Source organism: Sorex araneus, chromosome 10 (assembly GCF_027595985.1).
Source record: "Sorex araneus isolate mSorAra2 chromosome 10, mSorAra2.pri, whole genome shotgun sequence".
NCBI lineage: Eukaryota > Metazoa > Chordata > Mammalia > Eulipotyphla > Soricidae > Sorex > Sorex araneus.
In genome coordinates, this window is record NC_073311.1 from 37984306 (window position 1) to 38011004 (window position 26699).

Below are 26699 nucleotides of genomic sequence, written 5' to 3' on the forward strand. Positions count from 1 at the left end.
ACATTTTGACTTTGCGGCTGATGACACATTTTCAGCAGGCACTCCCGCCCCATCGCCTTTGGCAAGATAACGTAGCAACATAAGCCTGCGGTGGGGGTAGCACTCTCCTGCACATTGTCTTTAATAAGAGCCCCCCCAGCCCCCCCCCACCCACCCAGTGCTGTCTAGGTTACACTCCTTGCATAGGGAGCGGCTAAATAGGACTCAGCGGTGCGTGTTGGGTACAGATAGCGGACTTCATTAAGGATTCTAGGCATGAAGGAATTTTTACTGGGCGGGGGGGAAGAATCACTTGCATGTTTCCACGGCCCCATTCGGATGCACTGGCTGGTGTTCCTGTGCTGGGGCTGCGGTAGATGGGACTCAGGTAGACCCCCTGTCAGGGCTTCGTCCTTTTTTTTGCTTCCGGTGTCCCAGAGGGGACAGAATCAGAAACCTGCGTGTATGCGGAAACCACCCTGAGAAAGACAAACCTTGATGGGGGTCAGGGATGGGGCCGGGGAGGTCGTTATAGCGGGGAGGGTGCTTGCCTTGTACTTGGCCAATCAGGGTTCAATCCTCGGCACCCCATATAGTCCCCTAAGCCCACCAGGAGTGATTCCTGAGCACACTGCTGGGAGTAAGCCCTGAGCACTGCAGGCTGTGCTTCCCCACACAAAAAAAGCTGGGGGCCAGGAATGTGGCCCAGTGGTCAAGCCCTTGCCTTCCACTGCATGAGACCTGAGGTTAGATGCTGGTAGGGTTCGGAGTCAGATAGGCCCATAGAAGAGTTAGATATTAGAAGGTGGAAATCACAAGCAAGGGAACCCAGAGGGTGCCATGTAGGGAGTCCTGTCAGCCACCCCCCCCCGCCCCCCAGCACCATTCAGACCCAGGGGTGAGAGGGTTCAGAGCCCCTGGCCTGCACGGATGGGAGATGCGGGAGATGTTAGCCTGCAGGTGGGAAAGGAGTGGCCCGAGATTCCATGCATGGGGACCTGGCGTCTTAGTCACCCCGTGCGGCTGTGACTCACCTGCCCCTCCTGAGTCACCCCGCCCTCCCCCCGCCCTCCCCCCGTCCCCCATTCCCCAGCTGTAGCCCTGAGTGCTGCCTGGAGTGGGAGGTATGAGGGGGAGGAAGGGAACCTTTGCCAGTCGTGTCCCTGCTGTGCTGCCGCCCCAGTTGCTCAGGGCCTCCTCCCCTCCCCCGGGTCACGCTCCTCTGTCCCCAAGGTCTGCTCCCTGAGAGCGCCTCTTGGGGCCCCCTGCAGAGGAGCCCCGTGGTGCATCTGTGAGGTGGTGCCATCATCCACACACGCCTGCTCCAGGGACAGTGCTGTGCCCAGGGAGTCGGGGGGAGGCCCGGTGGCCAGCGACAAGGTGCCCCCAGAGCCAGACACCCCCCTCCTGTCGGCCTCTCTCGTCTCGGAGGAGGCTGTGGGTGCTGGGCTCGGGCTGTTTGTGGGGTCCCAAGCCAGGGGCAGTGACTGCATCTCCCTGACGGCTGTGCATGAGGCAGCGTGGTGCCCTGCCGCCCCGGAACCCTGGGCTCAGAAGAGGCCTGTGGCATGCCACAGTAATCCTGGGCCAAAGCAACTCCCACAGCCCCAATTATCATCATCATCATCATCATCATTATCCCTTTGATCGTCAAATTTCTCGAGCGGTCTCAGTAACGTCTCCATTTTTCCTAGACCTGAGATTTTAGAAGCCTCTCTCTACTCGTCCATCCCAACTATGCTGCATTGGGGGCTCTTTCAGGGTCAGGGGAATGAGACCCGGAATTGTTATTGGTTTTGGCATATGAATACACCTTGGGGAATTTGTGAGGCTCTCCCATGTGGTTAGTAAGCTCTCCATAGCTAGCCAGGTTCTCCCAGAGGGAGAACTAGGCTATAAGATGTCACACGGCCGCTTTGTGGCCTCGCACTTCTGGGAGCATGGTTTTAAGTCTGGATGTTGGCCGTTGGTGGGATTACATGGCGCCGGGGCCAGTCCCTGGGTGTGATTGCCTAGCTACTGGGAAATAGGAAATCTGGGCGAAAGAGGTCCAGTCCCGATCCAAGCAGGCTTGGCGGTCTCAGCCCCGGGTCCCACACACCTGGGTTCCTCTGCCGGTACCTTCATGGAGGAACCCAGGTGTACCGGCAGAGGAACCCTAGCCCCAATTATAGTCAAAGGATTCATTTTAAAAGTACCCAAGGGACCAGAGTGATAGTACAGTGGGTAGGCCGCTTGCCTTACAGGTGGCTGACGAGGGTTCAATTCCCCGAATCCCATACAATCCCCCCTCCCCCCCACACACACCAATCCCCCAGCACTGCCAGGAATGATTCCTAAGTGCAGAGCTAGGATATACCCTGAGCATCGCCAGAGCCCATGTGATGATGAGACCTCCAGATCTCCCTCCACTCATCCTTCTGGGCACAGACTCCAGCTGGGCCCGGCTCCTAGGTTGGGTTTGGGGTTTGGGGTCACACCAGAGGTGCTCGGGAATAAAGGGCCTCAGTCCTGGGCTACAGCTGGGGATGGGAGGTGGGAGTGGGGGTGACTCAGGAGGGCAAGTGAGTCACAGCCCTACGGGGTGACTTACTTTAAACAACATAAAAGCGCACCCAGCCCACTAGTGCATTGAGGCACTTGATGGAGGGACGGGTTGAGAAGGGTTTCTTCCTTCCCTTTCCTTCCCTTTCCCTTTCCCTTTCCCTTTCCCTTTCCCTTTCCCTTTCCCTTTCTCTTTCCCTTTCCCTTTCCCTCTCCCTCTCTTTCTTTCTTTTCTTTTTTTTTTTTTTTGCTTTTTTGGGTCACACCTGGCGATGCACAGGGGTCATTCCTGGTTCTGCACTCAGGAATGACCCCTGGCGGTGCTCAGGGGACCATATGGGATGCTGGGAATCGAACCCGGGTCGGCCGCAGTGCAAGGCAAACGCCCTAACTGCTGTGCTATTGCTCCAGCCCCACCCTCTCTTTCTTTCTTTCTTTCTTTCTTTCTTTCTTTCTTTCTTTCTTTCTTTCTTTCTTTCTTTCTTTCTTTCTTTCTTTCTTTCTTTCTTTCTTTCTTTCTTTCTTTCTTTCTTTCTTTCTTTCTTTCTTTCTTTCTTCAAGGCAAACGCCCTAACTGCTGTGCTATTGCTCCAGCCCCACCCTCTCTTTCTTTCTTTCTTTCTTTCTGTCCTTCCTTCCTTCCTTCCTTTCGTTTTTTATTGAATCATTGTGAGATTCAATAAAAGCAGTTGCACAGCTTTCATGATTGAATGAAATTCACCACCAGTGTCCCCAGTATCCCTCCCGCCACTCCCACCCCATCCTTCCCTCTGCCTCTGTTGCAGGCAGTTTCTTTCTTATTCTCTACTTTTGGACATTATGGTTTGCAATACAGATACTGCAAGCCATCATGCTTGGTCCTTTGTCAACTTTCAGTACACATCCCCCTATCCCGAGTGACCCCTTCCAACCATCACTGACTTAGTGACCCCTTCTCTATCCCAGCTGCCTTCTCCCCCAGCACTTGAGGCAGGGAAAAGCTTTTTTGGGGGGACCGGTGAGTCCCTGTGTTCTCAAACCTCCTGGTGGTTCTTGGCCAACTTGGCTGGTAGTTCAGTGATGCCGGGTACCACCTGGACCACACACATGGTGCTTGGGACCCTCAGGCTCAGTGTCGTGCCAGGGATCAAACCAGGGTTGACCACACACAAGACATGCATCAGCCCCTGCACTATCTCCCTAGCCCAGGATCTAGGCCCTTCATCCCATCTGTCATCCGGGTGCTGAGGGGAGCCTCAGGAAGCCACTTGCCTTCCATCCCTCCCAGCTGCAGGACATCTGGGGCCTGGGGCTGGGAGCAGCTTCCTCTGAGCAGCCACTTGAAGTGTCAGAGATAGTTTAAGATTTACAGCCAAGGGTTTGCCACCAAGAAATGGAGAGTCTGAGACAAGTGGTAGCAGTTCTGAGTGCCATGATGGGCAGGAAGACTGAGACTCACTCTCTGCTCCTGGGAATGGCCAAAGGGTGGAAGGGGGAAAAGGGAGGAAGAGGGAAGGCAGGGAGGGAGACGGGGAATGGGGAAAGGGAGAAAGGGGGAAGGAGAATAGGGAGGAAGGGGGTAAGGAAAGGGGTGGAGGGGGGAAGGGAAGGGGGAAGGCAGAAGGGAGAAAGGATAGAGGGAGGAAGGCAGGAAAGGGGAAGGGAGGAAGGGGATAAGTGATGAAGGGGTAAAAGGAAGGGTGGGGATGTGGCAGGGAGGAAGGGAGGGAAATAGGTGGAAGGGAGGGAGGAAGGGCAGAAGGCAGGAATGTGGAAGGGAGGAAGGGCGGAAGGGTGGGGTGTATTGGATATGGGAGCAGCAGCTGCCTCTGTGTCTTGTGGCAGTGCCCTCGGGAAACTCCTGAGGTGCAAGGCTGGTTTGATCTCACTGCGAGAGCATTCACTGCCTCTCGGAGTGGGTTGTAAAGATTCACGTTTGTAAAAAAAAAAAATCTCTGTTACAGAGACTTTGTAAAATGCCCCATGGGTATTTGGGAGAACATTCCTGATCATACCCCATACCCTACTCTGAGAAACCCTCCTCCCTTGATGCCCCTTCGGCTAGCCCAGGGAGGAAATAGGGAAGTGCCTGCATGTGGCCTGACTGGGCTCTTTCTTCTGTGGGGAAAGGGGGAAGAAAGTCAGAGTGGAAGCTGCCTGTTCAGAAAAATGCCTGTGGGGTGACAGCGCAGGGACTGAAGTCTCCCATGGCCAGAATCCCGTGTCATTCTTACGTACCTGCTGTGCCTGCCCCCACCCCCAAACCCCCAGAACTCCAGTGTCTCCTCCTTACCGCGTCAGGGATTAGCCCCCCATTCTTGCAGGGCTCTCCCCACTCCCACAACTTGCCTTTGAAGCTTCTCTCCGTGCTAGAAGGCAGCTGTCCATCCCGGCTTCCCCGCGGGGCTCTGGGGCCCCACTGTCCTCTGTGGGGACAGGTGTGGCGCAGATGTGAGGGTGCTGAGGGCTCTCCTAGACTTGAGGACATCTGGTAATCATACCAGCTTTCCAGAACAGCCAGGAGCCCCCTGCGGGTGTGGCTGAGCATGCATCCCAGCATCCTTGTGCTTCCGTGGGCGGTGTGGGGCGGGAGGGCACTGGGAGGGCGCGGGGAGGGCAGCGCTGGCCGGGGGCGGGGGGCTCCCCACTGAGGCTCTGACCTGCGCCTTCTCCCCAGGCATGGAGAGTGCAATCACGCTGTGGCAGTTCCTGTTGCAGTTACTGCTGGACCAGAAACATGAGCATCTGATCTGCTGGACCTCCAACGATGGTGAATTCAAGCTCCTCAAAGCAGAAGAAGTGGCCAAACTGTGGGGACTCCGAAAAAACAAAACAAACATGAACTATGATAAGTTGAGCAGAGCCCTGCGATACTATTATGACAAGGTAAACCTTGACTTGGTGCGCAGCTGCCTTGGGGAGGTGGGTGTGGCACCCTCTGATTTTATAGACACAAGCCGGTAATGGTGGTAATGGTGTGCTAGGGGTCACACTGGAAGTGAAATAGCAATATATAGACTTTTTAGGGCAGAAAAGCCTCTTTGGAGATTTTTTTTTTAACTTCTAGAAATTCTGTAGAACCTTTTAAAAACTTCCAGAAGTGACCGTGAATCAAATTTTGCTTCCTCTGTAAGGAACTAGGTGTAGGGGAGTTTTGGAGACTCCAAATGGTTTTCTAGCTACCGTAAACCCCAGCTTGAGTCATGACAGTGAATGTCACTATCTAAGAAAGTGTTTATCCTGCCTGATTGGCAGTTGCCTCAGTTAGGCCTTTGCTGGGGGACTGGTCACTTGGGTCAGTCCCGTAATCGTCTTGGTGTCCTCATATGTGACATGGGGACCGTATCTACCAGTACCAGAAAGCTAACCAAGTCCGTCCGTGTGAAACACTTAGACCAATGTTTGGTAACTGGGGTTTGCAGCTTTGTGGCAAACTTCCCTAATGAAAGGAAAACCCATTTTTCATTTTGAAATCCCAGAGATGAGTCAGTGCTTTCGAGAGTGATAACTCAGCATAGCTGCCAACACCAGGACACTTGGGGTCGGGGGGTGGGGGAGTTTTAATGCCTCTCTGGAAGCAGTTAAAGTGCTGGCTAGGGCAAAATGGTTGCTATTTAGGGGCCGTCATTCCAGCCTGTAGTTATTGGCCATTTCTGTTCGAATCCGTCCTTGCTGGATATTTCTTTAACCTCTTCGACTTAAAGAAGACCTGGACGTGGCACTTAAACTCCTGATAAGCAGATTCCTTTTGTTCTGGTCTTACTGTTCATATTGAAAGGTGAATTAAAATCTGATTTAAATATTAGTTCCTGATCTATATTTAGTGCCTTCTGTCTGCCAACCCCTTTGGAATTCAAGGCTGAAGGAGTACACATTTCAGGAAGTGGAGGCATCATTAATTATAAAGTGTTCCTTTATATGATGGTAATTGCCTATGATTATGTCATTGAAATGTTAAAGGTGCTTTCCTTTAATGTAGCAATTAATTAATCCTGGCTTAATGCAGAGCCCTGTGAAGATTGTAAAAGCACTTCTTGCAAATTGCACTGTCTGAAAGCCTGCAGATGGTTTATTGTTTTGCATTTTCCCCCAGGTTCTAAGCCACACAATGGGAATTAGGACCCTCGCAGGAAAAACAGTCTTTCTTGCCTGCTGGCAGTTTGCCCGAAAGCCTGGCTGTAGACTGTAAAACAAAGGAATCTCATTGTTTTATATCCATCAAGGTGTCAAAGAGGATGCTGGGGACTCAGTTTCACCTCCAAGCATTGCCCCCGTCCCTTCCCCTCCGTGTGTCCTCAGGATCACGCCTCTTCCCCACCAGGGGTGCCGTGAGCGGGAATGAGTCCTCCCAGAGCCGTTTAGACTCGACCTGATTTCCCTTGGGCAGCCTTTCGAAATCGCTGGAGAAAGCAGTTTGCCAGCCCCGTCAGCCGGTCTGTTTGGTGGCTTGCCCTGCCTTCCCACCCTTCCTCCTCTCTCAGTGACATCATCTGGGGAGCCGCGCCGCTCCAGCTGGCAGCCTCTTCCTCTTTGGGGACCCGGGAGGAACCTGGAGGCTCTGCCGGGAAACCTGCCCGGGTTCCTGCCACCGGGAAGCCGCAGAGCCGGGGCTTGAACCAGGCTCAGGCTCCTCCGCGGGTGTTCCCAGCCCAAAGGCGACGCCCTTCCCTTTCCACATCACTGGCTCCCTTTGCCTGTGCACGTCTGACTTCCGCCCGGGTCATGGGGCGGCACGAAAGTGACTGCAGCCTTAGAGGTTGTTCGTTACTCTCCAGCACCTCAGTGCCCGAAGAAACCGTCATACAGCGGGGGCATCTTTTAGAACCCAAGTGGAGGGCCAGCGGGTGCCCCCTACCCATTAGCAGTTGTCCCTTTGTGCATCTAGTGGGATGGAGCGTGACGAGGACCATGTGACCACAGAGCAGCCATCTGGCACTGCCAGGGAGGGCCGGAGCAGCCTGGCCCAATTGTCATGCTGGCTGGACCACCTGGCTGGTCACCTACCCGTGCCGGACATGCGCTCTCTACACCACGCACATGCGCATTAGTAACGCACACGCGCTTATGCACCGTCTTCGCCTGTAGATGCGGTGCACATCTCACTTTGACCCGTTATAAATTGATACTATGGAACTGGAGCGATATACAGCGGGTAGGGCGCTTGCCTTGCGCACTGCTGACTGGGGTTCGATTCCTGGCACCCCATATATGTTCCTCTGAGCTCGGCCACAAGTGTCCCGAGAGTACAGAACAGGAGTAAGCCCTGAGCAACACGGGGTGCGCCTTCCACCACCCCCCCCAAATAAACGCAGTAGTCCCCTTTATGGGGGAGGGTCCCAAGACCTCCCGTGGACCTCTGACATCACGCAAGTTCTGTGATGTTTCAGTTATGCTGATAACTCCAGAAGCAGTCGGCGGTTCTTCCAATAACGAAATGGGTTTGGAAAAGCGCCCCGTGTGCGTGCTTGTCCCTGAGCCCCCCGAGACCAGGCGCCCCCGTGGAGGCTCGTCACCGTCGTCTCATCGTCGCTGGGGGCGCGTTTAAACAGGGCCTCGGCCCGTGAACACGTCAAGCGGTGCAGCCGGGAAGGAGCAGCGGCTGAGCCCTGAGGCCACGGTGGCCTCGCGGCCGCAGCCGCTGGAGCGTTTCTGGTGTCACCCAGAGACCCGCCCTCTCCGGACCCTTGTCCTTGCTGTCCCGGGGCCTCCAGCTGTAGTGCAGTCTCCGGTGCTCGGCTCCCGTGTGGGACGGGAGGTCTTTGTGAATGTGCCACCCCAGCCCCCAGGAAATTCCGCACCCGTCACGGCTCTGTGACTGTCCCAGCCCCCGGTCTGCTGCCCCTACGCTGCCTCCCTGCCTTCCCTTCCTCTTCCTTTCCTTTGCCTTCCTCTCTCCCTCCCTCCTCTCTCTTGCTCCTCCCCCCTCCTCCTTCCTCGGCTGTCCCCTTTCTCCTTCGTCCACCCCCAGCCCTGTCTGTCTGCACAGGCGTAACTCAGGCTGCACCCTTTCTCGCCTTTGCCATCATCTCTTCACTCTTGGCTGGAACTGCACATCCCTTGATTTGTCCTAATAGGGAAGTTTTTCCTGCCAGAGGAGACAGGCATGAGAATATCATTATTTTTATAGGTTATAGGTCGTATTTTTAGCTCATTCCAGAATATTAGAAACGGGCAGAGAGAAGAAAGTGGGGAATGTCTGTAAAATGTTGGTGAAGGCTCTGAGGAGCGACCAGAGGGGTCAGTGTTGTGGGGGTGGGGGTGGGCTGGGGGGTCTTTGGGGTCATTGCTCCCCCCAGAGCAGGCCCTTGGTGGTTGCATGACATGCAGGCCAGAGGGTCTGGATTTGAGTCCAGCTCATGCCTGTGGGAGCTTTGGGTGTCCTCAGTACCTGGTTGGGGGTGGGGGGTGTCTCAGTTTCTTGATCTGTAAAATGGGCCTGACAGGAGAGTCTGGGTCATGCTGTGATCTGGGGTTTGGAGGCGGGGAGGCTGGCCTCAAGAGTTCCGTGCCAGAAAGTATTAGCCGGAGTAATAACTCCACATACTCTTTCCCCTCATGCTCTCAGAGCCGTTGAGATGGTGCAGAGCTGGGGAGGGCCTTAGTTTTCCCACACCTCACCTTTCCCCAGGGAGGTCCTGGCTCTGCATTTAGACTCAGGGTGCCACGTGCGGGAACTAATGGCTCTGTCCACTCGTGAGCTCCCGGGACACCTGGTTGGGAGTTTTTGGTCCCTGGAGGTTGCCAGCCACATCTGCTTCCCGGTGCCTGTTCTGTGGAACAGCCCAGGTGTGTGGGTGGGCAGACGCCACTTCCTGGCGCTCTGAGTGAAGGCCTGCCCCGCTCTCCGCACCCCGCATGCGCCCTCAGACTCCTTCAGCGGCCTGCATAGGCTCCGCACTGAGAACCGTCCAGGTGAGACTGAGGCTGAGGTTCCTGAGTGCATCTTTCCCTGGCGGGGACAGGATAGACGTCGGCAGGGGGTGGGGAGACCCTGCGATCATGCTTGTCTTTCGTCACCCGAATTCATGAAGCCCACCGTGTGGCCACGACAGCATTCTGCACCCAAGCCATCTCCCGCCCAGCTGACCCCCAGCACACTCACCCCTGGCCGGGCCCACCTGTGCTTGCTGCTCCACTTTCTTGGCCAGGCTCTGGCATGTAGTTGTTGCTCAGTAAGTGGCTGGCGACTGAGCAAAGGGATTCCACCAGAACGTGACTTAGGTGACCTTCCTAAGCAAAGCCACTGGCTTAGTGACAGCTGCTGTTCAGTAAGAGAGTCCTGGCCCCATGTGGCCCCTTCAGCAGCACCAGGAGAAATCCCTGAGCACATAGCCAGGAGTATCCCCTGAGCACTGCTGAGTATGGTCAGAAAACCCATAATCATAACAATAACATCAATAATTATGATGATGATGAAGTGCTAGACTTGAGAAAGTTACACCCCTTGGCTGTCGTACTGCTCCATTTCATTAAGTGCAGCAAAGTGCATGCCTAGAGATGCATAGGGACCGACTGTTGACAGTCTTCGGGCATGACCTCAGAGAGCCTGGGTATTGTCAGGGCCCTGCTCGGCCTGCTGCTCAGGGCAGGACCCCTGCTGGCATCTTAAGTCTAGGGACTTACCATGGACATGCTGCCTGTTCCCCCCCCGCCCCCACCCCCCCCCCCCCCACTGCCCCGGCCTCTGCCCCATCAGCACTGCGCATCCACCCTCTATGTCTCTGCATCCAGATGTCTCTTCCGCAAGGACTTCAGTTTTATTGGCTTGGGGACCAGATGGGAAATGGATTCCGCACAGTCCTAAGTGGGGAGCACACGTCTGCCCGCGTCGACAGTGTGTCCAGACTCTTGTGGCTTTCCTGACCCTCAGGATGAGCCACGGAGGGAGAGCCTTGGAGATGGTGCTTTGGTTCTGCTCCCCCCGTGAGTACGGTATCTGGATCCCGTAGCTGTCGCCGCTAGGTGCTCTCACATGTTGGTCTTGTGGCCACCTGGTGGCCTGGACTGACTGACCTCACGGCTGGGTGCTCCGGCTGGAAACGGAGAGGAGGGAGGCCAGTCCCCCTTGGGGAGATTCATCCAGCTTGGGATTCATGAGCCAAAAAGTGCTGTGGGGACAAGGCTTTGCAGCTGGGTATTGCCAAGAGCCTCCTTCCTTGCTAAAGACGGTGCAGGAGAGCCAACCCAGTTTGGTTTTTCTGTTGGCTTTGTTTGGGCACCACACCAGCTAGTGCTCAGGGCTGCGTGCTGCTCTGTGTTCAGGCCCTGCTCCGGGGACTACATGGTGTTGGAGGCTGACACTGAACCGTCAGCTTGCAAAGCACGTGCTCCAGCCCTCTGAGCACTCTCTCATGGAAAGATGGGGAAATGACAGGTGCAAAGGCCCAGGGCCACCCCAGTTCAGATGCAGCATGTTGGATTCTCTAGGTGTAGCCTGGAGGCCCCTGTTGGGGTTGGGGGCTGGCAGAGGCTAGAAGACCCCTGGTTCTGAGTCCCCAGAGCAGAACCTGAGGTACATGGAGACAGGAACCAGCCGTTCAGCCCTGGGCAGGCTTGTTCCTGCATACTCTGATCTTCTGGCTGCAGGGATTGGTTGGGTCTTGGTTTCAAAATACTCTTCCTCGAGTGCTCTTCTAACACGCTGCTCTCTCTTCTGGATTGTGAACAGGCTTCAGGCTTTTATTTTGTTTCTTCCACTAACAATGACAGACTTGTTTGTTGTGGTTTGTGAGCCATACCCAGTGGTGCCCAGGATTGATTCCTGGCTCTGAGCTCAGGGGTCCCTCCGGACCATGCGGAGTGCCAGGGATTGAACCCAGTTTGGCCTCGTGCAAGGCTGGTACCCTGCTCACTCTACCATTTCTCCAGCCCCTGGTCTGGTTTTTAAATCTTGGGACGCAGAGGGAGGAGGCCCAGAGCAGACTTGCAACTGCCTTGCTGTACCCCTGTCCATGCCCGAGGCCTGGGAAGCCCCTGGATGCCCGACACACGTTAGCTTCTTGGATATGTCGGGTGCCTTGGTTTACATACCGGTTCTGGTTGGCCTGGCCACTCTCTTCTCCCCCTGCCTTTTTCTTCTGTTCAACCTTTCCTTCAAAAACAACATCCTTCTTCTGGGGTGACTCCGAAAACAGGACAGCCAGCATGGAAAGCGTCCATGGACACACTCCTAGCATCTCCAAGAGAGAAGGCCATCTATGGGTCAGGGCCCAGACCTGGTCCACGGCACTGAGGATGAGTCCCGGCTGGAAGAGGACAGCAGGACCATTGGAAAGACAGGGAAACTGCATGTGCAAAGGCCCAGAGGCCCAGTTGCCTAGTGGGAGTACTTAGGCAAGGAGGGAGAGGGGAGGCTGGGAGTGAATCAGGCTCCGGAGTTGGAGTTTCAGAGCCAGGAAGGCGGGAGGCAAGGGGGGCAGAGCCACAGTGTGGAAATGAACCCTTGTCTCTTCTTCTGCCGGACAGTTGTCCCCACAGCCCTGCCCACGAGGACTTGTTTCTGCACATGATTTTTCTCTGCTGACCAAAGAGGCCATCCTTAGCACTCAGTCCAGCGGGTGCTCGCCAGAGCTGCCTAGGGGTGGAGAAGGAGCCAGGGGGAGTGGTCGCCCTGTGTAGACACAAGGGGAGCCGAGGCCACCTCTCAGCTGCTGTGGAGAGGGAGCTGGGTTCACGCCCAGCACCTCCTGCCCAGCCCAGCGTTTGTCTTGGTGCTTCTTGGCGCGAGCAGCCCTCCTGGGGGGCGGGGGGTAGGGGTGGGGGCAGTGGGAGGCTTGGCCAGAACCGTCTCATCGGGACATGGAGAAGGTGAGAGGGTGACGGACGGACCCTCCGGTCTCCCCTGCTGAACCCGGAGGGCCCGGGCGGAGCGGTGCAGACACAGTCGGCCGGCAGCGTATTCCTGGAAGTCCAACACGTCACCTTTTAAACTTAATCGGATCATTCATTGCAAATTGGGTGTGCAATCACCGCAGGAAAATGTTCGTATTCATCATGCGGATCTGCCATTAGCCGCTGCCAAAATGCCCGGCCCTGGCGGAATTCTTTAATTCTCCCAGAATAAATGTGGCGGAGAGAAAATGATAAGACTGTTGGAGCGGAGAAAAAAAAAATAGAAAAAGTCTAGTAAGTATTTAGAATGTGCCCTGGAACTTTCTAGAACACCTCTCCTGGGCTGTGAAATGCCCCAGAACATATGTCTGGCCTGGACTCTGTTGGTGGCGGGGGGAGTTTGGCATCTTGGAGGTGCCCTCCGGGCCCAGCTACGGGGCCGAGTGCCGAGGGCTGGTGTGGCTCCTTTCTCAGCTGCCTTTCAGGCGGATTGCTTCGTTTGAGGTACAACAGATGGCAACTGGGCTCTTCCTGGTGGAGGGCTGGGGCGGAGGGGGGGGACTAGGGTATATGTGCAAGGGGACGAGCAGGGGGTCTCTGCCAGCTTCTGGTGGTCCTGGAGGCCGCCCGGACACCTGTGGGATAGCTGGTGGCCGCCGGAAGCCCTCTGGGGCTGGCCACCTTGCAGCTGGCTTGGAGAAGACCAGACCGAGGGGGGGAGGCAGCGGGTGTGGATGGGGGGTTCTGCCCCTCTTCCATGTGACTCCGAGGCAGCCTCCTGTGACACTTGGTGTTCCCCAAAATAGGGCAGTTGCTAGGAAACCCCGGGGTGGGGGGGGCAGGAGAACCTCCAGCCACTGACGTCACATGGTGGCCGAGCTCCCGGCCCCCCCACCCCTCCACCCTGGTTTCCCAGCACGGTTTCCCTATTTTGGGGCTTCTGGCTGTAGGAACACCGAGCGGCTGTGTAGACAGCATGACAAAACCCCTAGCGTGTACATCACACCACCCACCACCCACCCGCCGGGCCAGCTGCTCCCGCCTGCAGCCTGCTCTCCCCTTCCCACCTCAGCTCTGCGGCAGGCGGAGGATGGGGGAGGCGAGTGTTTCTGCTGAGCCTCCGTCTAGCCCCGGTTCCTTGCACCGACTTGTTTTCCAGCGCGACAAATGCCTGTTCGTCACGGTGTCTTTTGGGCGCCTTGAGGGGGGCGGTGCGAGCGGGTGAGCTGGATCCCAGGGCAGCAGCCGGGCCGAGGCTGGCCATCCCCGTGACCTCGGGCCTGGGGCTTGAGGCGGGGGGACTGTCTGCCCTGAGACACTGGGCCCAGGCCTGTCCTGTGCTCCCTGCCTGCCTGCGGGTCGCTCCCAGCGGGGCAGAGCCCAGCCCCGTGTTTGTGGGCTGAAGGGAAAAGGGGCTGAGCATGCCCCTCTCTTCCCCAGAGTAGAGCCTCCTTGGCTGGGCTCCCGGCCCCCAAAAAGACCCCAGACTCTTCCCGTCTGTTCCCAGCCCGCCCGCCCCTGCCGATCACACCCCCTTGCTCCCGACACTGTCCCCTGGGAGTGGCCTTTGCGCCTCGCTCCTCCTCTTCTCTGTCCAGCAGTCTCTGGCCTGGGCGATGCTTCTGAGCCGACTTCTCTGCCCTGGCCAGGGCTGGCGCTCCTCGGTCTCTACAGCGGGGCCCCGTGGACCCTGAGTGGAGGCGGGATGGGGGCACCCCCCGGAGGCAGCCTTTCTCGTCCTGTTACGATGGACAGTGAAAATGGAGGGAGGGAGCCACAAGCCCGCAAAATATCTTCCCCAGCCAGCTCTGAAGAGGATGGAGGGAGATGAGGCGGCTGGAGGCCGGGCAGGATTGGGACTGTCCACTCGCACTCCTGCCTCCCTTTTCTGGAACCTTCTGCCGCCGCCTCAAGACAGTCCCTGTCCACCGCCTCCCCTCCAGCAGGGAGAGCCGGAGGCAGGCTGGGGAGGACTTTCCCTGGCCTTTGGCTGACATTTCAGAAGTCTGGAGTGGGAAATAGGCTTCTGCATGCGAGATAAGCCAGCGGGGGGGGGGGGGGGGGCGGGTGGTGACTTGGTGGCAGCAGAAGCCACAGTCCCCCCGACCCCACCCCCGGGTGGCTGGGGGATACCCGGGGGTCCAGCCCGTGTCTCACCCCGAGCCTCCATCTTCACCCTGCTGGCCGGGGAGAGGCGGAGCACGCTGCCTGCCACGGAGCCGTGTCTTGAATAAGGAAATCACAGCTCGAAGGGAAGCCTCTCTGCCAGGCGCCCGTTCCCAGCCCGAGCTGGAGCCCGAGCTGGCCGCGCTCTTTCCTCTCTGAAGCCGGCCGGGGCCATGCTCCGGGTCCAGGTGTGCAGGTCTAGAGCATCGGGGCGGTGGGCTGCACAGCTGGGTGGACTTTAGGAACGGGGACATTCGGCCGGGCTGCCGTAACCAGGAGCCACAAGCTCCGTGGCTCAGAGCAACAGGAGTGTCCTCGGGAGGAGCCTCGGGGCCCCGCCAGCTCCTGTGGCCCCAACCGTCACTGGTGTCCCCTGGGTTGCACCTGCGCTGCTCCAGTCTCAGCCTGTCTTCTCAGGGATTGCTTCCTGGTGCATCCCTGCCCTCCTGCCCTCCTCCCTGTCTCTTCCCTTCACTCCTCCCTTCGCCTCCCCGCAGTCTCCCTCTTCTGCTTTATTCCTTCTCCTCTGCTCATTCTTCCCTTCTTCTCCTTCCTCTCTCTCCCCCTTCCCTTCCCCTCCTTTTCTTTCTTTTGGGGGTGTGGTGGTGGTGGTGGTATTGGGCCAACACTCAGGTGCTCAGGACTTACCTGGTATTCAGGGCTCTGTGCTCAGGGATCTCTCGGGGGACCACATGTGGTCAGTCATGCATGGCGAGTGTCTTGACTGTCCCCTGCACCGGCTCTTTGATCCCCTCTCCTTGGGGGTGTCTCCCCAGCAGTGTGCAGGGGGGCCCTGAAACCACTCGGAGACAGCTGCCCAGCTGGACCGTGTGCTTCAGGGCTTGCCCTGACCTTGTGGTGTTGCATGGATGCCGGGTGCATGGACAGTAGGGCCATCCGCAGTGCTCGAGGTCCGGCAGCCCCGGGAATTGAACCCAGGACACTGCTCACGCGCCTGCCCCAGAGCTGTCTCCCATTGATTCTGGCGTCTGTGTCTCCACAGCTGTGATTTGTGACGTGCGAAGACCCCAGCTCTCTATGAGGCTGCATTTTAAGTTTCGAGTGGGGCAGGGGTATGAGTGAGTGAGTGTGTATGTGTGTGTGTGTGTGTGTGTGTGTGTGTGTGTGTGTGTGTGTGTGTGTGTGGCCAGCGTTCAATTTTACTTGAAGGATTTTAAGTTTCGAGTGGGGCGGAGGTATGAGTGAGAGAGAGAGAGACAGAGAGAGTGTGAGTGTGTATGTGTGTGTGTGTGTGTGGCCAGCATTCAACTTCCCATGAAGGATGGAAACTGCTGCTGGGAGAAGGGTCTGCAGGGTCTCCTGGAACCTTCTTAGCTGCCCCCATGGCAGAGGCTGCAGCTCGGCGAGCTCAGCCTGGCCCTCATTGAGAAGGTCCTTGGTCCTTAGGACACTCACGGGGGACAGTGCCAGGGCCCGTGGAGCCTGTGAAGTGAGGCCCCGTGTGAGGGACTCAGGTGCCCCAAGGAAGGAGATGAACTGAGTGACCTAAACCAGGATGCGGGGTACCGGAGAGATAGTCCAGCGGGTAGTGCATGTGCCTTGCATGTTGCTGACCTGGGTTCGATCCCTGGCATCACATATGTTCTCCTGAGCCCACCAGGAGTGATCCTTAAGCACAGAGCCAGGAGTTAGCCCTGAGCACCTCCAGGTGTGGCCGAAAAACAAAACAAAACAAAGCAAAGCAAAACAAAACAAAACAAAACAAAACAAAACAAAACAAAAGGATGTCCGGCCGGTTAGATCACTGCTTGCTAAGTATAGTTCTACGGGGAGCATTGAACTGAAGGAGTGGAGTGCTGGCATAGCTGAAATAAAAAAACATGCAGTGTGTGCTCTGCATGTAGGAGTCTGGGTTCGGGCCCTGGTACCCTGTGGTCTTCCAAGCACTGCTGAGATTGACCCTTGAGCACAGAGCTGGGAGTAGACCCCAGATGTGGCCTGTAGCACTGTAGCACTGTCATCCTGTTGTTCATCGATTTGCTCGAGCGAGCACCAGTAATGTCTCCATTGTGAGACTTGTTACTGTTTTTTGGCACATCGAATACACCATTGGGAGCTTGCCAGGCCTTGCCATGTGGGCGGGATACTCTTGGTAGCTTGCCGGGCCCTCCGAGAGGGGCGGGAGAATTGAACCCGGGTCGGCCGTGTGCAAGGCAAATGCCCTACCTGCTGTACTATCACTCGAAAATGCAGAAAAATATGATAATTTATGGGCATGACAGAGAGCAGGAATTCAGGTAATTGCCTTTCACGCAGCTGACGCTGATTTGATCCTTGACATTACACATGGCACTCTGAGCACTGTTGGTGCATTTCCCAAAGCCAAAGTAATAATTAATAATAATAATAATAATGTTTTTAAAGAAATACTGCATGAGACCCCTTTGATCCCCCCTGAGAGGAAAGCCAGCTGGAGGTTACTAAGTGCTACCCTAGTACCTGAGGTCTAGAGGAGATGCTGGAAGCAAACCCCTGCTTCCTTCCCCACAGGACCGAGATCCAGCCAGCCTCGGCCTCCATGTGTGTAGACCAACAGCTCAGCCCGGAGGGGCCACCCCAGACCCCCCGCAGGCCCACACTCAGCACAGCTGCCGCCCCAGGGCCTGGCCTGCATGGTCGGTCAGACCCTCGTCTTTTGGACACGGGTGGGCTCCTGATGTGCCCAGTCAGTACCGTGCTGGGGCTCTGGGGCTGTCCCGGCCCCGTGGAAGCAGGCAGCCCCGCGTGGGGCGGGCAGGAGCAGCAGTATTTCTAGGGCAGAGCCCGTGGGTGTGCCGGGCGCGGCGTACAGGGCTGAGGGAGGCTTGGTGTGCCGTCCCCAGCACTGCAAGGTCCCCACACCCGAACCCAACCTAAACAGAACAGGCCCGGAAGCCAGGCCGCCCTCCCCAGGGCTGGGAATAGCTGAGCAGGGCCGAGTCTCCTCTCAGCGCCAGGCGGCACACCCTGGGCACACCCCGTTAACCCTGTGCTCCCTGGGAATGTGAAGCCCCCTCCCCCCTCGGTGACAGATGAACTGGCAGAGTCGGACAGACGGACGGATGTGGCAGCTGCTGGCTGGGAAGGGGCGCCTCCCGGGGGAGTGATGGCTTCCCTCAGGCAAGGCTCAGGACAGACCTTACCAGCTGCTTTTGGGGGGCCACACCCAGCAATGCTCAGGGCTTCCTTCTGGTCAGGGGTCACTCCTGGCAGACTCTCAGGACATGCGTGGTGGTGGGGCTTGAACCCGGGGTGGCTGCATTCAAGACAAGCACTTTACCCACTGTTCTATCACTCTAGCACTCTCCACCCCCTAGTCTTATTTTTATGTATCACTATCACTGTCATCCCATTGTTCATCGATTTGCTGAAGCAGGTGCCATTAACGTCTCCATTCGTCCTAGCCCTGAGATTTTAGCAGCCTCTCTTTACTCGTCTTTCCCAACGGTGCCACATTGGAGGCTCTTTCAGGGTCAGGTGAACGAGACCCATCATTGTTACCGTTTTTGGCATATCGAATACGCCACGGGGACTTGCCAGGCTCTGCCGTGCAGGCGGGATGCTCTCGGTGTTTTTATCTATATATATAAAAAAAAAAAATTTTTTTTTTGGTTTGGTGTCCACATCCAACAGTGCTTAGGGCTTAGTCCTGCTCAGTAGTCACTCCTGGCAATGTGTGGGGACCATATACAGTGCAGGGGATCAAACCGGGTCAGCAGCATGCAAGGCAAAGACCCTGACCCAGGGCAGCGGGGGGGGGGGGCGGGGGGGCATATGTGGTGCTCAGGGATCACTCGTGGTGGTGCTCAGGGACCAGATGTGGTGCTGAGCACAGAACCCCGGTTGATGGCTGCAGGCAGGCGCCCTGCTCAGACCTTTCTTTTATTGAATGCATACAGTTACTGAGATTATGATGTCATTCTACGCTTGCTGCATTTACCACTTCGTGTGGAAAATTTTAAGTGTCTTTAAAGGCACAGGGAATGGCGAACAATATCTTGGTCTCTGTTGGTTTCAACCGCCAGCCCGCGGGCTGGTGCCAGTGCACAGAGATTTTCTGCCGCCCTGCAGAAGTCAATGCTGAGCGGGAGAGAATTCAGAGAATTCAGTGGGCTGGAGACAGACGCTGCTGGGAGGCGGCCTGGGTTCCATCCCAGCACCCTGTGGCCCTTCACACAGCCAGGGGGTCCCTAGAGTACACAGCGAGGTGTAGCCCCTGAGCATCACCGAGTGTGACCCCTAAATAAAAGGAAAAGTCATTGTCACTGGAACATAGTAAGCCCGAGGCAAGCAGTGGTACAGTTATCAAAGGCTGATATATAAATTATTATTGTCAGCGTGGTTTGTTTCTGCCCTAGTGGCGCATAAAATAATTCTCTTTCCCCTGGTACCTACGTGGAAAGAGGTTGAAAATTGAAGTTCTGAAGTAGCTTGATGGCGTTCCATAGTTTGCTCTCCCCGAGGCCTCCCTCATGCTGGCGGGCTAGGAAATTAGACGTGGCCCCTCTGCCAGCCGAGACCCGTGCCCGCTCTAAGAGGATCCCAGTGCCAGGCCAGGCCATACTTGTATGCGCACAGCCTGTGCAGCCCCCAGGTGCCCCCGCCTCTGTCCCATGACGTTCTGCCTGTGGTTCCTTTGAACGGGGTGTCTGCTCTTGCCCCCTGCCTATCCCAGAGCAAGGAGTTCCCAGTGCTTGGGTCTCTCGATGCCTGTCCCCCTCCCCGGGGGTCGCAGCCGGCATGGCCCTCCCTGGGGCCCGAGCTCAGACACCACGGAAGCCAGTTGTCCCCTCCTGTCCGGTCGGTGGGGCTCTGCCGTGTGGACACTGCTCTCCAGGCAGTGTTTAGTGGGACCCTGGGGGTCTGTGCCCGCTGCATCCACTGCCCCCCGCTGCCCTCCTTGGAATGAAGTGGCACGTGTGAGGTTCTCTCGGGGTGCTGGCCACAGCACGTGTGGAAAGCCTGTGTCTGTTTCTTGTCTGGACCCACCTTAATAAAGCATCATGCTTGGCCCTGTGTTGGAGGCGTGTAAGCCACATGCGATTCTGTCTGCCTGTGGCCCAGAACTGTAGCTGAAGCATGGCACGGGGGTCGGGGGCTGGGTGGCGTGAGGGGGGGTCAGGTGCATGGGCAGGGAGCATGCTCAGCTTCCCTAGGTTCCATTGGCCCATTTGCCGGTCACGGGGGCTGATGGAATGTGGCTTTTTTTTTTTTTTTTTTTTTTGGTCAAGGGCAGCGCTCACCTTATAGATGAGGAGGCGACGGAGCCCACAGCCCCGGCCCCCACGGAGAGGTGGCGGCATTTGAATTCAGGCAGTGCCCTCGACTCCTGGGGCCCGGTGGTAGCCCTTAGCGCAGGCTCCAGCAGGTGTTCCAGAAGGTTGCTCCGTGTTGCGGGTCGGCGCTGCTGTTCCTGGCTTACAATAAGGCTGTTTATTAGCAAGAACCGCCCACACAGCCTCCCGGGCTTCCTAGCAAGCTGCCCACAGCTCCCAGCTTGAGGACAGGACAGGGAAATTGCAGAGCCGGGGGCAGCTGCTGAAAACTCTCCCGTGGAGGCCCAGGGAGCCGGAGGCATGCCGAGGTGGGTCCGGGGGAGAATGGGGCACAGGGAAGCCTGTCACATGACCTGGTGTCAAAATAGGGTTTGCAGAAATGACTCAATGGGCTGGTGCACAGGCTGTGCCTGCAGCAGCCTGATTCAGTTCCTGGCCGCATGGTTCCCCAGCACCAACACGACCCTCCCTACCCACCCACCCACCCACCTCCGTTCCCTGCCCAGTTGGAGTAGATCTTTGAGCACGGTCTGGGATGTTATGGGGGAAGAGGGAGTACGAGACCAGATCCCATAAGAACAGCAGATGTTTGCAGACAAGTGAAGGGTTAAGTGAGATGGCCTTTTAATTTCTGGGGCCACGCTGTGTCTGTGCTCAGGATCTCTTGTGGTCCTGCCCCAGAGACCACCAGAGGTGGGGGTTGAAAGGCTTTGCCTGTGGGAGCTGGAGTGATAGCACAGTGGGTAGGGCGTTTGCCTTGCACGTGGCCGACCCAGGTTCAAGTCCCAGCATCCCATATGGTCCCCTGAGCATCGCCAGAAGTAGTTCCTGAGTGCAAAGCCAGGAGTAACCCCTGTGCATTGCCAGGTGTGACTCAAGAAAGCAAAAAAAAAAAAGAAAGAAATGCTTTGCCTGTGACCGCCAGGATCTGCCTGGGGGTTTTCAGTTTCCAGGCCCAGGGCCAGGGTGCTGGAGAGATAGTATAGTGGGTAGGGCGCCCAGTATGCTATCTATCCCTGGCACTGCTTAAGGTTCCTTGTGATTCCTGAGTCCATAGCCAGGATTAACCTCTGAGCATCACTGGGTGTGGCCCCAAAATAAAACAAACAAGACAATCAAAGGTCAGGGGCTGCGAGAGAGCTGGGGAGCTCTTCACCGGGGCGGTCTGGCTTCATCCCAGCACCGCGTGGTCCGCCCTGAGTGTTGCTGCCACCCAAACCAGCATTACTAATAATCATCATAGAAATGCCAGCCCCGTAGCCCAAGGGTGCATGCACACAAATGGGTGCCCACCCTGCCAGGCTCTAGCCCCTGGAACGTGCCTGTCTCTCGGAGGGAAGTGCCTGGGTCCGCAGGGAAACCGTTTTCTCTCGCTAGTTATCTGTCCAGTCACTACGGAGTTACTCTCACCCCGATGGATGGCATCAGAGTCAAGGGGTAAATTCAGCTGCATGAGCATTTCTTTTCCCTCACAGGAAGTCATTTGAAAAAGAAAGCAGAGGCCCGGGGATGGCCCGAAGGACTGGCACACAGGCCTGGCCTGTGCAAGACCCTCCAATACATCAGCCCTGCATGGTGGCCAGGGGTGCTGCCATGGCGTCCTGGTGGCCCCCAGCCCATCTGGGCCGGTCCATAGACCACTAGGCTTCCTCAGGGCTGATGATTTCTGCGACTGGCTTCAGACTCCTGGCACCTCCTGGGAAGAGGAACCGCAATGGCGAACCGCGCTGGTTTGGTGCGGTGTGTGTGCCTTGGCCGAGACTGTTGCCACCTCGGCCCGTGTCCAGGCTGCTCGAGGCCAGCTCTTCCCCGGGGTCACATCTAGTGTGCACTGTCAGGTCACACAGTGTGTGTGTGTGTGTGTGTGTGTGTGTGTATGCACGCGCTCGGGGGCTTGTTTCTGTCACAGGGCCGCAGGGTGTAGTGTCTGTGTGTGTGTGTGTGTGTGTGTGTGTGTGTGTGTGTGTGTGTGTGTGTGTGTGTGTGTGTGTGTGTGTGTATGTGTATGCGCGCTCTCGGGGGCTTGTTTCTGTCACAGGGCCGCGGGGTGTAGAGATGGGAGACTTACTCCGTGTTCTCTCTCAGAACTGCTCAGTGGGGGCATAATGAGCCCTCTCCCCACAGGACTGAGTCCTCAGTCACACTTTCTCTGCATTGGGGGCAGGGCAGAAACACACCCACAGACCCCCAACTTTCACGTCTACCGACGGCTCTGCAAGACTACAGACTGCGTCTTTCATGGGAAATTTCGGAGCCAGAGGCTGGTCCCCTGTGGGCGGGGGAGCAGCTGGGAGCCACCGTGCCTCAGACCACGCCTGAGAGCCCCTTAGCTTAGCCGGACACTGACCCACTCGCGTCTATCCCTGTTACCAGGCAACAATGAGCAACAAATACTTGTGTGTCTGGGAGGAAGGGGCGAAACCCAGACTTTTATTTTTCTCGGCATCTTCACCACTTTTCCTAAGAGCCAGGCCCCGTTGCTCTTGTGCCCCCTCCCCCCCTCATTGACTCACTTCGAGTGTCCACTGTCATCAGGACCGGGTGATCCTCAGAGTTAGCCGCGTCAGTCAAGACTAGCTTGGCCCCGTGGGTAATTTCCTTGGAGTCCTTGATTTGCCCATCTCTTCAGTGGGCCCATAATCCCTTTCTCTCCCTCACAGGACTCATGAGCTCCAGATGGCCAGGCTGCTCATACAGTGACTGAAAGATCACACGTTCTTGGCCGGCATGGTCGGCATCACCTCTTCTCACTCCCCTGCTTCATGCATTTTCCTCTCAGAGAGGACAGAGCAACCTTCAAATATACATGTATTGGGGTCAGAGAGCTAAGGTTCCATTCCTGGAACCACCTCGTTCTCTGAGCACTGCTGGGTGTGACTCCAAGGCCATAAGGACGGAGAAGGACAGGAACAGGGACAGGGACAGGGCTTAGGGATGGGAGACTTTTCCCGTGTTCATAGAGACAGGCTGGAGGGAGAGTGGAGGGTGATGGGAGGGTGTGGGGTCCCATCCTGTCCCGCAGGGAGGACCCTTCGTGGGGCTAAGGAGGGGACGTAACCGAATGAACAGACGCAGAGCCAGAAGGAGGAGGAGGAGAGAGAGTTTATTCACAGCAGTTACAATACTTATACCTCTTGGTGGGAGGGGGCGGTATGCATGCTTGGACCCCCATAGGAACAATGCAGATCAGGCATGGGCGTTGGGCAGATCAGGCATGGGCGTTGGCTAGTGAGGAATGGCGAACTGATAAGATCAGTAAGGTCAGCAGTGGTGACCTTGTTACAGAAATCCCAAGTAAGCCTCCACTTGACTAGGATAAGAGCCGGGCTTGTAAAATGGCTCCCTACATCTCCCCCTGTTTTGTTTTAAATTAAATGTGGTCAGGGGAGGCATTGTCCGGTATCCCTTATGACACAAACACGAAAGCATGAAAGTACACATCTCAAGGGGGGAGATGTGGGCGACACATGTGCTCGGCCACAAGGCACAAGCAGCACATGGGCTCAGGCAGCATATGCGCACACTTCCTTTGTTCAAGGTGTCTTTTATAGGGTCTCTTCAACCTGCCCCCACGTGGGGGCTTCTTCTCCGGTAAAAGTCCGTTGCTAAGGAGGTTACCAGGGAGGTTGGGAGTGGTGATGGTCTTTTTTAGAAGGTCTTATCAGGTCTGTTTTCTGTATCCACAGGGTGGGTCAGTCTCAGGATTCTCCTTCCCAGAGACTTTATTAATCTGAGTTTCATTGCCAAGGGCCTTTCCCTATCTACCTGCCTACATCATATTCCCCCCTAGAGATTTCACCACCTTGATCTTTAAGGGGAAAATGGTCGGTGACCCATCTTCTGAAGCTGCTTCATGCTGACAGAGGGGCGCAGACCCTGCCTGCACAAGGGGTGAAACCTCAAGCTACCTTAGTTTTTAGTGGGCCCCAGGCAATGAACTGGTGGGTTCCTGAAGTTATCTGAAAGAAAAGATCAGATCAATTAGACTGAGGGATGGCACTTTGAAATGATTAGACTCTGGAGATGTGGAAGGTCCTTTCTGACCTAGTAAGAACAAAATAGTTTGCTGTCTTAGGAAACATTAAGAGTTAAAGCAACAGAAACCAAAGCAACATAATGCCATACCCATTTCTGTCATAAAAACAATGGAAAAGAATAACTGCTCCACCCATTGGTTGATAGAAAATGACTTCCTATGTCCAGATTTTTCTAGTGGCCTAGAAGCACCAAGCCACTTCTCAGGTTGGAAAAGCTACCCATCCACTGAAGCTGTCAATTGTAACCAATAGATATTTATACCTTGAATGAGTGTTTGATCATTTGCATGTCAAGCTGCCAATCCTTTCCTTGGTGAATTCCTTGATGCTGAATAAGTGTTAGGAAAGGAAGCCCAGAATTTCCACTAGGTTCATTAATGAAACAGAAAGCACAGTACTGAGTTCCTTCCCATGAAAGATGGCTTTCAGACTAGTGATAGCAAGTTCAACATTGAATCCCAACGACTAGGCTGCTTACTTTACAGTCAGCAAAACACATTTTACCTGAATTACCCAGAAGGAATACCTTTTAGATCAAGATTAGAATACATTTACTAGATCACTCTGTAGAATTTGAATCTGATTCTTTAAAAGGCAAGTTACAGAAACATGGTTTTCTCTCCACCTTCATTTTAAAATTTGCCTGATGGCTTAACAAATCTGACTTGTTCTTTTGCATAAACACAGCAAGATTGGAGAACTCTCCATTTTGGGGTACCCCATTATTTACTGAGAAGTCCTGGGGGTTAGGCTAAAGACAGGAGGCACACCAATAACGGCATTAATCTTATGTGGCACGTGAGAGTTACCCAGGCCTGGCCATAAATGTCCCACGATGAACTGGATGGTCTCGAGCTTTCAGGTTGAACTGGAGGTGGCCTTTTCCGTAGATGCATCCTGGCAGAAAGGAGTCCATCCCCTCCCTTTTTCAGGGCTGAGAGAGATCCTGGTTTCCAGGGTTTTTCTTGATGCTGAGTAGGCCCAGATTGTGTCAGTCACACAGATTCCCAGATTTCTCATTTTCCATAGCAGTGATGATTTCCATTCTTTCCTTAAGCCAACTGGCCTCTAGGGTCTCCCTGAGGTCTGTAGGGTACTTGAAACAGTACCTGTTAAATACCTGCTCCTGTCATTTAGACCAATCCCTTGACTCTTTCCCTGAAAGAGGGCTTTGGGGTCCCATAATTGATTTTCCTGTCTGCATGAGGGGTAGACCCTATTACAGAGAGAAAAGACTTTTGTCTGGATTTATGCAAACCAACATAGTGCCACGAAGCATCAAAAACATACCAAAGGTACAAAGAAGAGAAAAACATTTCACTTTACTCACAGTGAGATACAACACACCCATTTGTTGTGGGTCCTAGTCAAAGAATCTAAAATCTGTAGAGAAAGTGTACAATTTAACATCATATTTAACCCATTCAATCCCATGTTGAAAACGTTGACTTCCCATTAATAAGAGCACTGTACTGGGAGTCCAGTGTACAGTTAAACATGTCTAATTCATTTAATCCCATTAGAAAAAACCCTTGATTTCCCGCAACTTTTGAAGAATTCAATTATCTAAGAGCACTCTAACAGGAGTCCAGACAATCCATCCAATATCTTTTCCATAGATCCCATCAAAAAACACACGGGTGCTGGGAAATGTACACTGGCGGAGGGATGGGTGTTGGAACACTGTATGACTGAAACCTAATCATGAACAGCTTTGATATGGTGTATCTCACAGTGATTCTATAAAAAAAAAATCTTGAAAAAAGAACATAAAACCAAGTGAGTAAGTCGGAGGCTCTCTGGGTGCCCAGACGGCTCTGCTCGCGCGGGTGTTGTGTGTCCAGCTGAGCGCAGTGCCTCGGCAATGGCGCAGTTTCCCCTAAGAGCCAGGGCCTGGCTCTTAGGACAGTTCAGTCGAGTTGAGCAGGCGTTGGGCCAGTGAAAGTCCAGCCAGGGACCTGCCCGGTGTCGCTATCAGAACCTGTCAGGTTTTCCCCATTTCTTGGTTCTAGACGGGCCCGGGGAAGCCTTCCCTGAAACTAGTTAGAGAAGATAGGTTCTGAGTCATCTCCTCTGTTACGCAGAACCTATCAAAAGTCAGACTTGTAAAACAGAGTGGATCAGAGGCCCCCAGGGGCCTCAGCGTAGGGGGAAAGGGTCAAGATTGGCCAAAGGGCCCAGGGATAGACCGAGAGTCCGGTGAGTGCACTGTATGTGCCACCCCGGGCCCATTCCTGGCCTGACCACATGGCCCCTGCGCACGGCTGGGATGGACCAGGATCCCGGTAGTGCTGGGCGTCTGCACCCTAGGTCCCTGCCCTGAATGGCAGCCCCCGTGGCCAGGAATCACGGCTGCGGCGCCCAGACCCCCCTGGGAACCTGCCTGGGCAATAGCCAACACTGGGGCATCCTTGTGCCTCCAGCCAAGCACAGAACTAAGCAGAGCAACATACTCCCATGATGCGATGACTCAGTTCTGGCATCCGAGGCGCGGCGGCGCGCTGGCTCCCCGCTCCCCCGCTGTTTGGGCGCGGTGTCAGGGCCTTGGCCGAGACTAGCACCGCCATGGCCAGTGTCCAGGCTGCTCGCGGCCAGCTCTTCCCCGGGGTCACATCTGCTGTTGCGTACCCTCAGCTCTCACGGTTCGGGGCGGCTGTTTCTGTCTCAGGGCTGCGGGGGTGGGGATGGGAGACTGTTGCCCGTGATCTCTCTTGCAGCTGTTCAGGGGACGCGTAATTTGCACCCCGTGGATGGCACCCATATAAGGGGTGCGGCTCCCCGGCTTTAAGGCTTTCTTAGAAATATTTTCACTGTTTCTCTTTTTCCATCCCCAAATCCCTTGCCTTTGAACTATCTCCCCGCAATTTTCGAACCCCCAGGAAATGCC

The 26699-nt window shown here is 55.6% G+C and overlaps 1 protein-coding gene across 1 annotated transcript in view; it reads left to right on the forward strand.

Moving 5' to 3' along the window:
* The window catches only part of ELK3 (ETS transcription factor ELK3), a 76406-nt gene that overhangs the window by 27243 nt on the left and 22464 nt on the right, over positions 1-26699 (forward strand). The window contains exon 2 of the mRNA XM_055118635.1: positions 5180-5388. Coding sequence (XP_054974610.1) covers positions 5182-5388 — 207 coding nt within the window. The 5' untranslated portion in view covers positions 5180-5181. The remainder of the gene's footprint in view (positions 1-5179; positions 5389-26699) is intronic.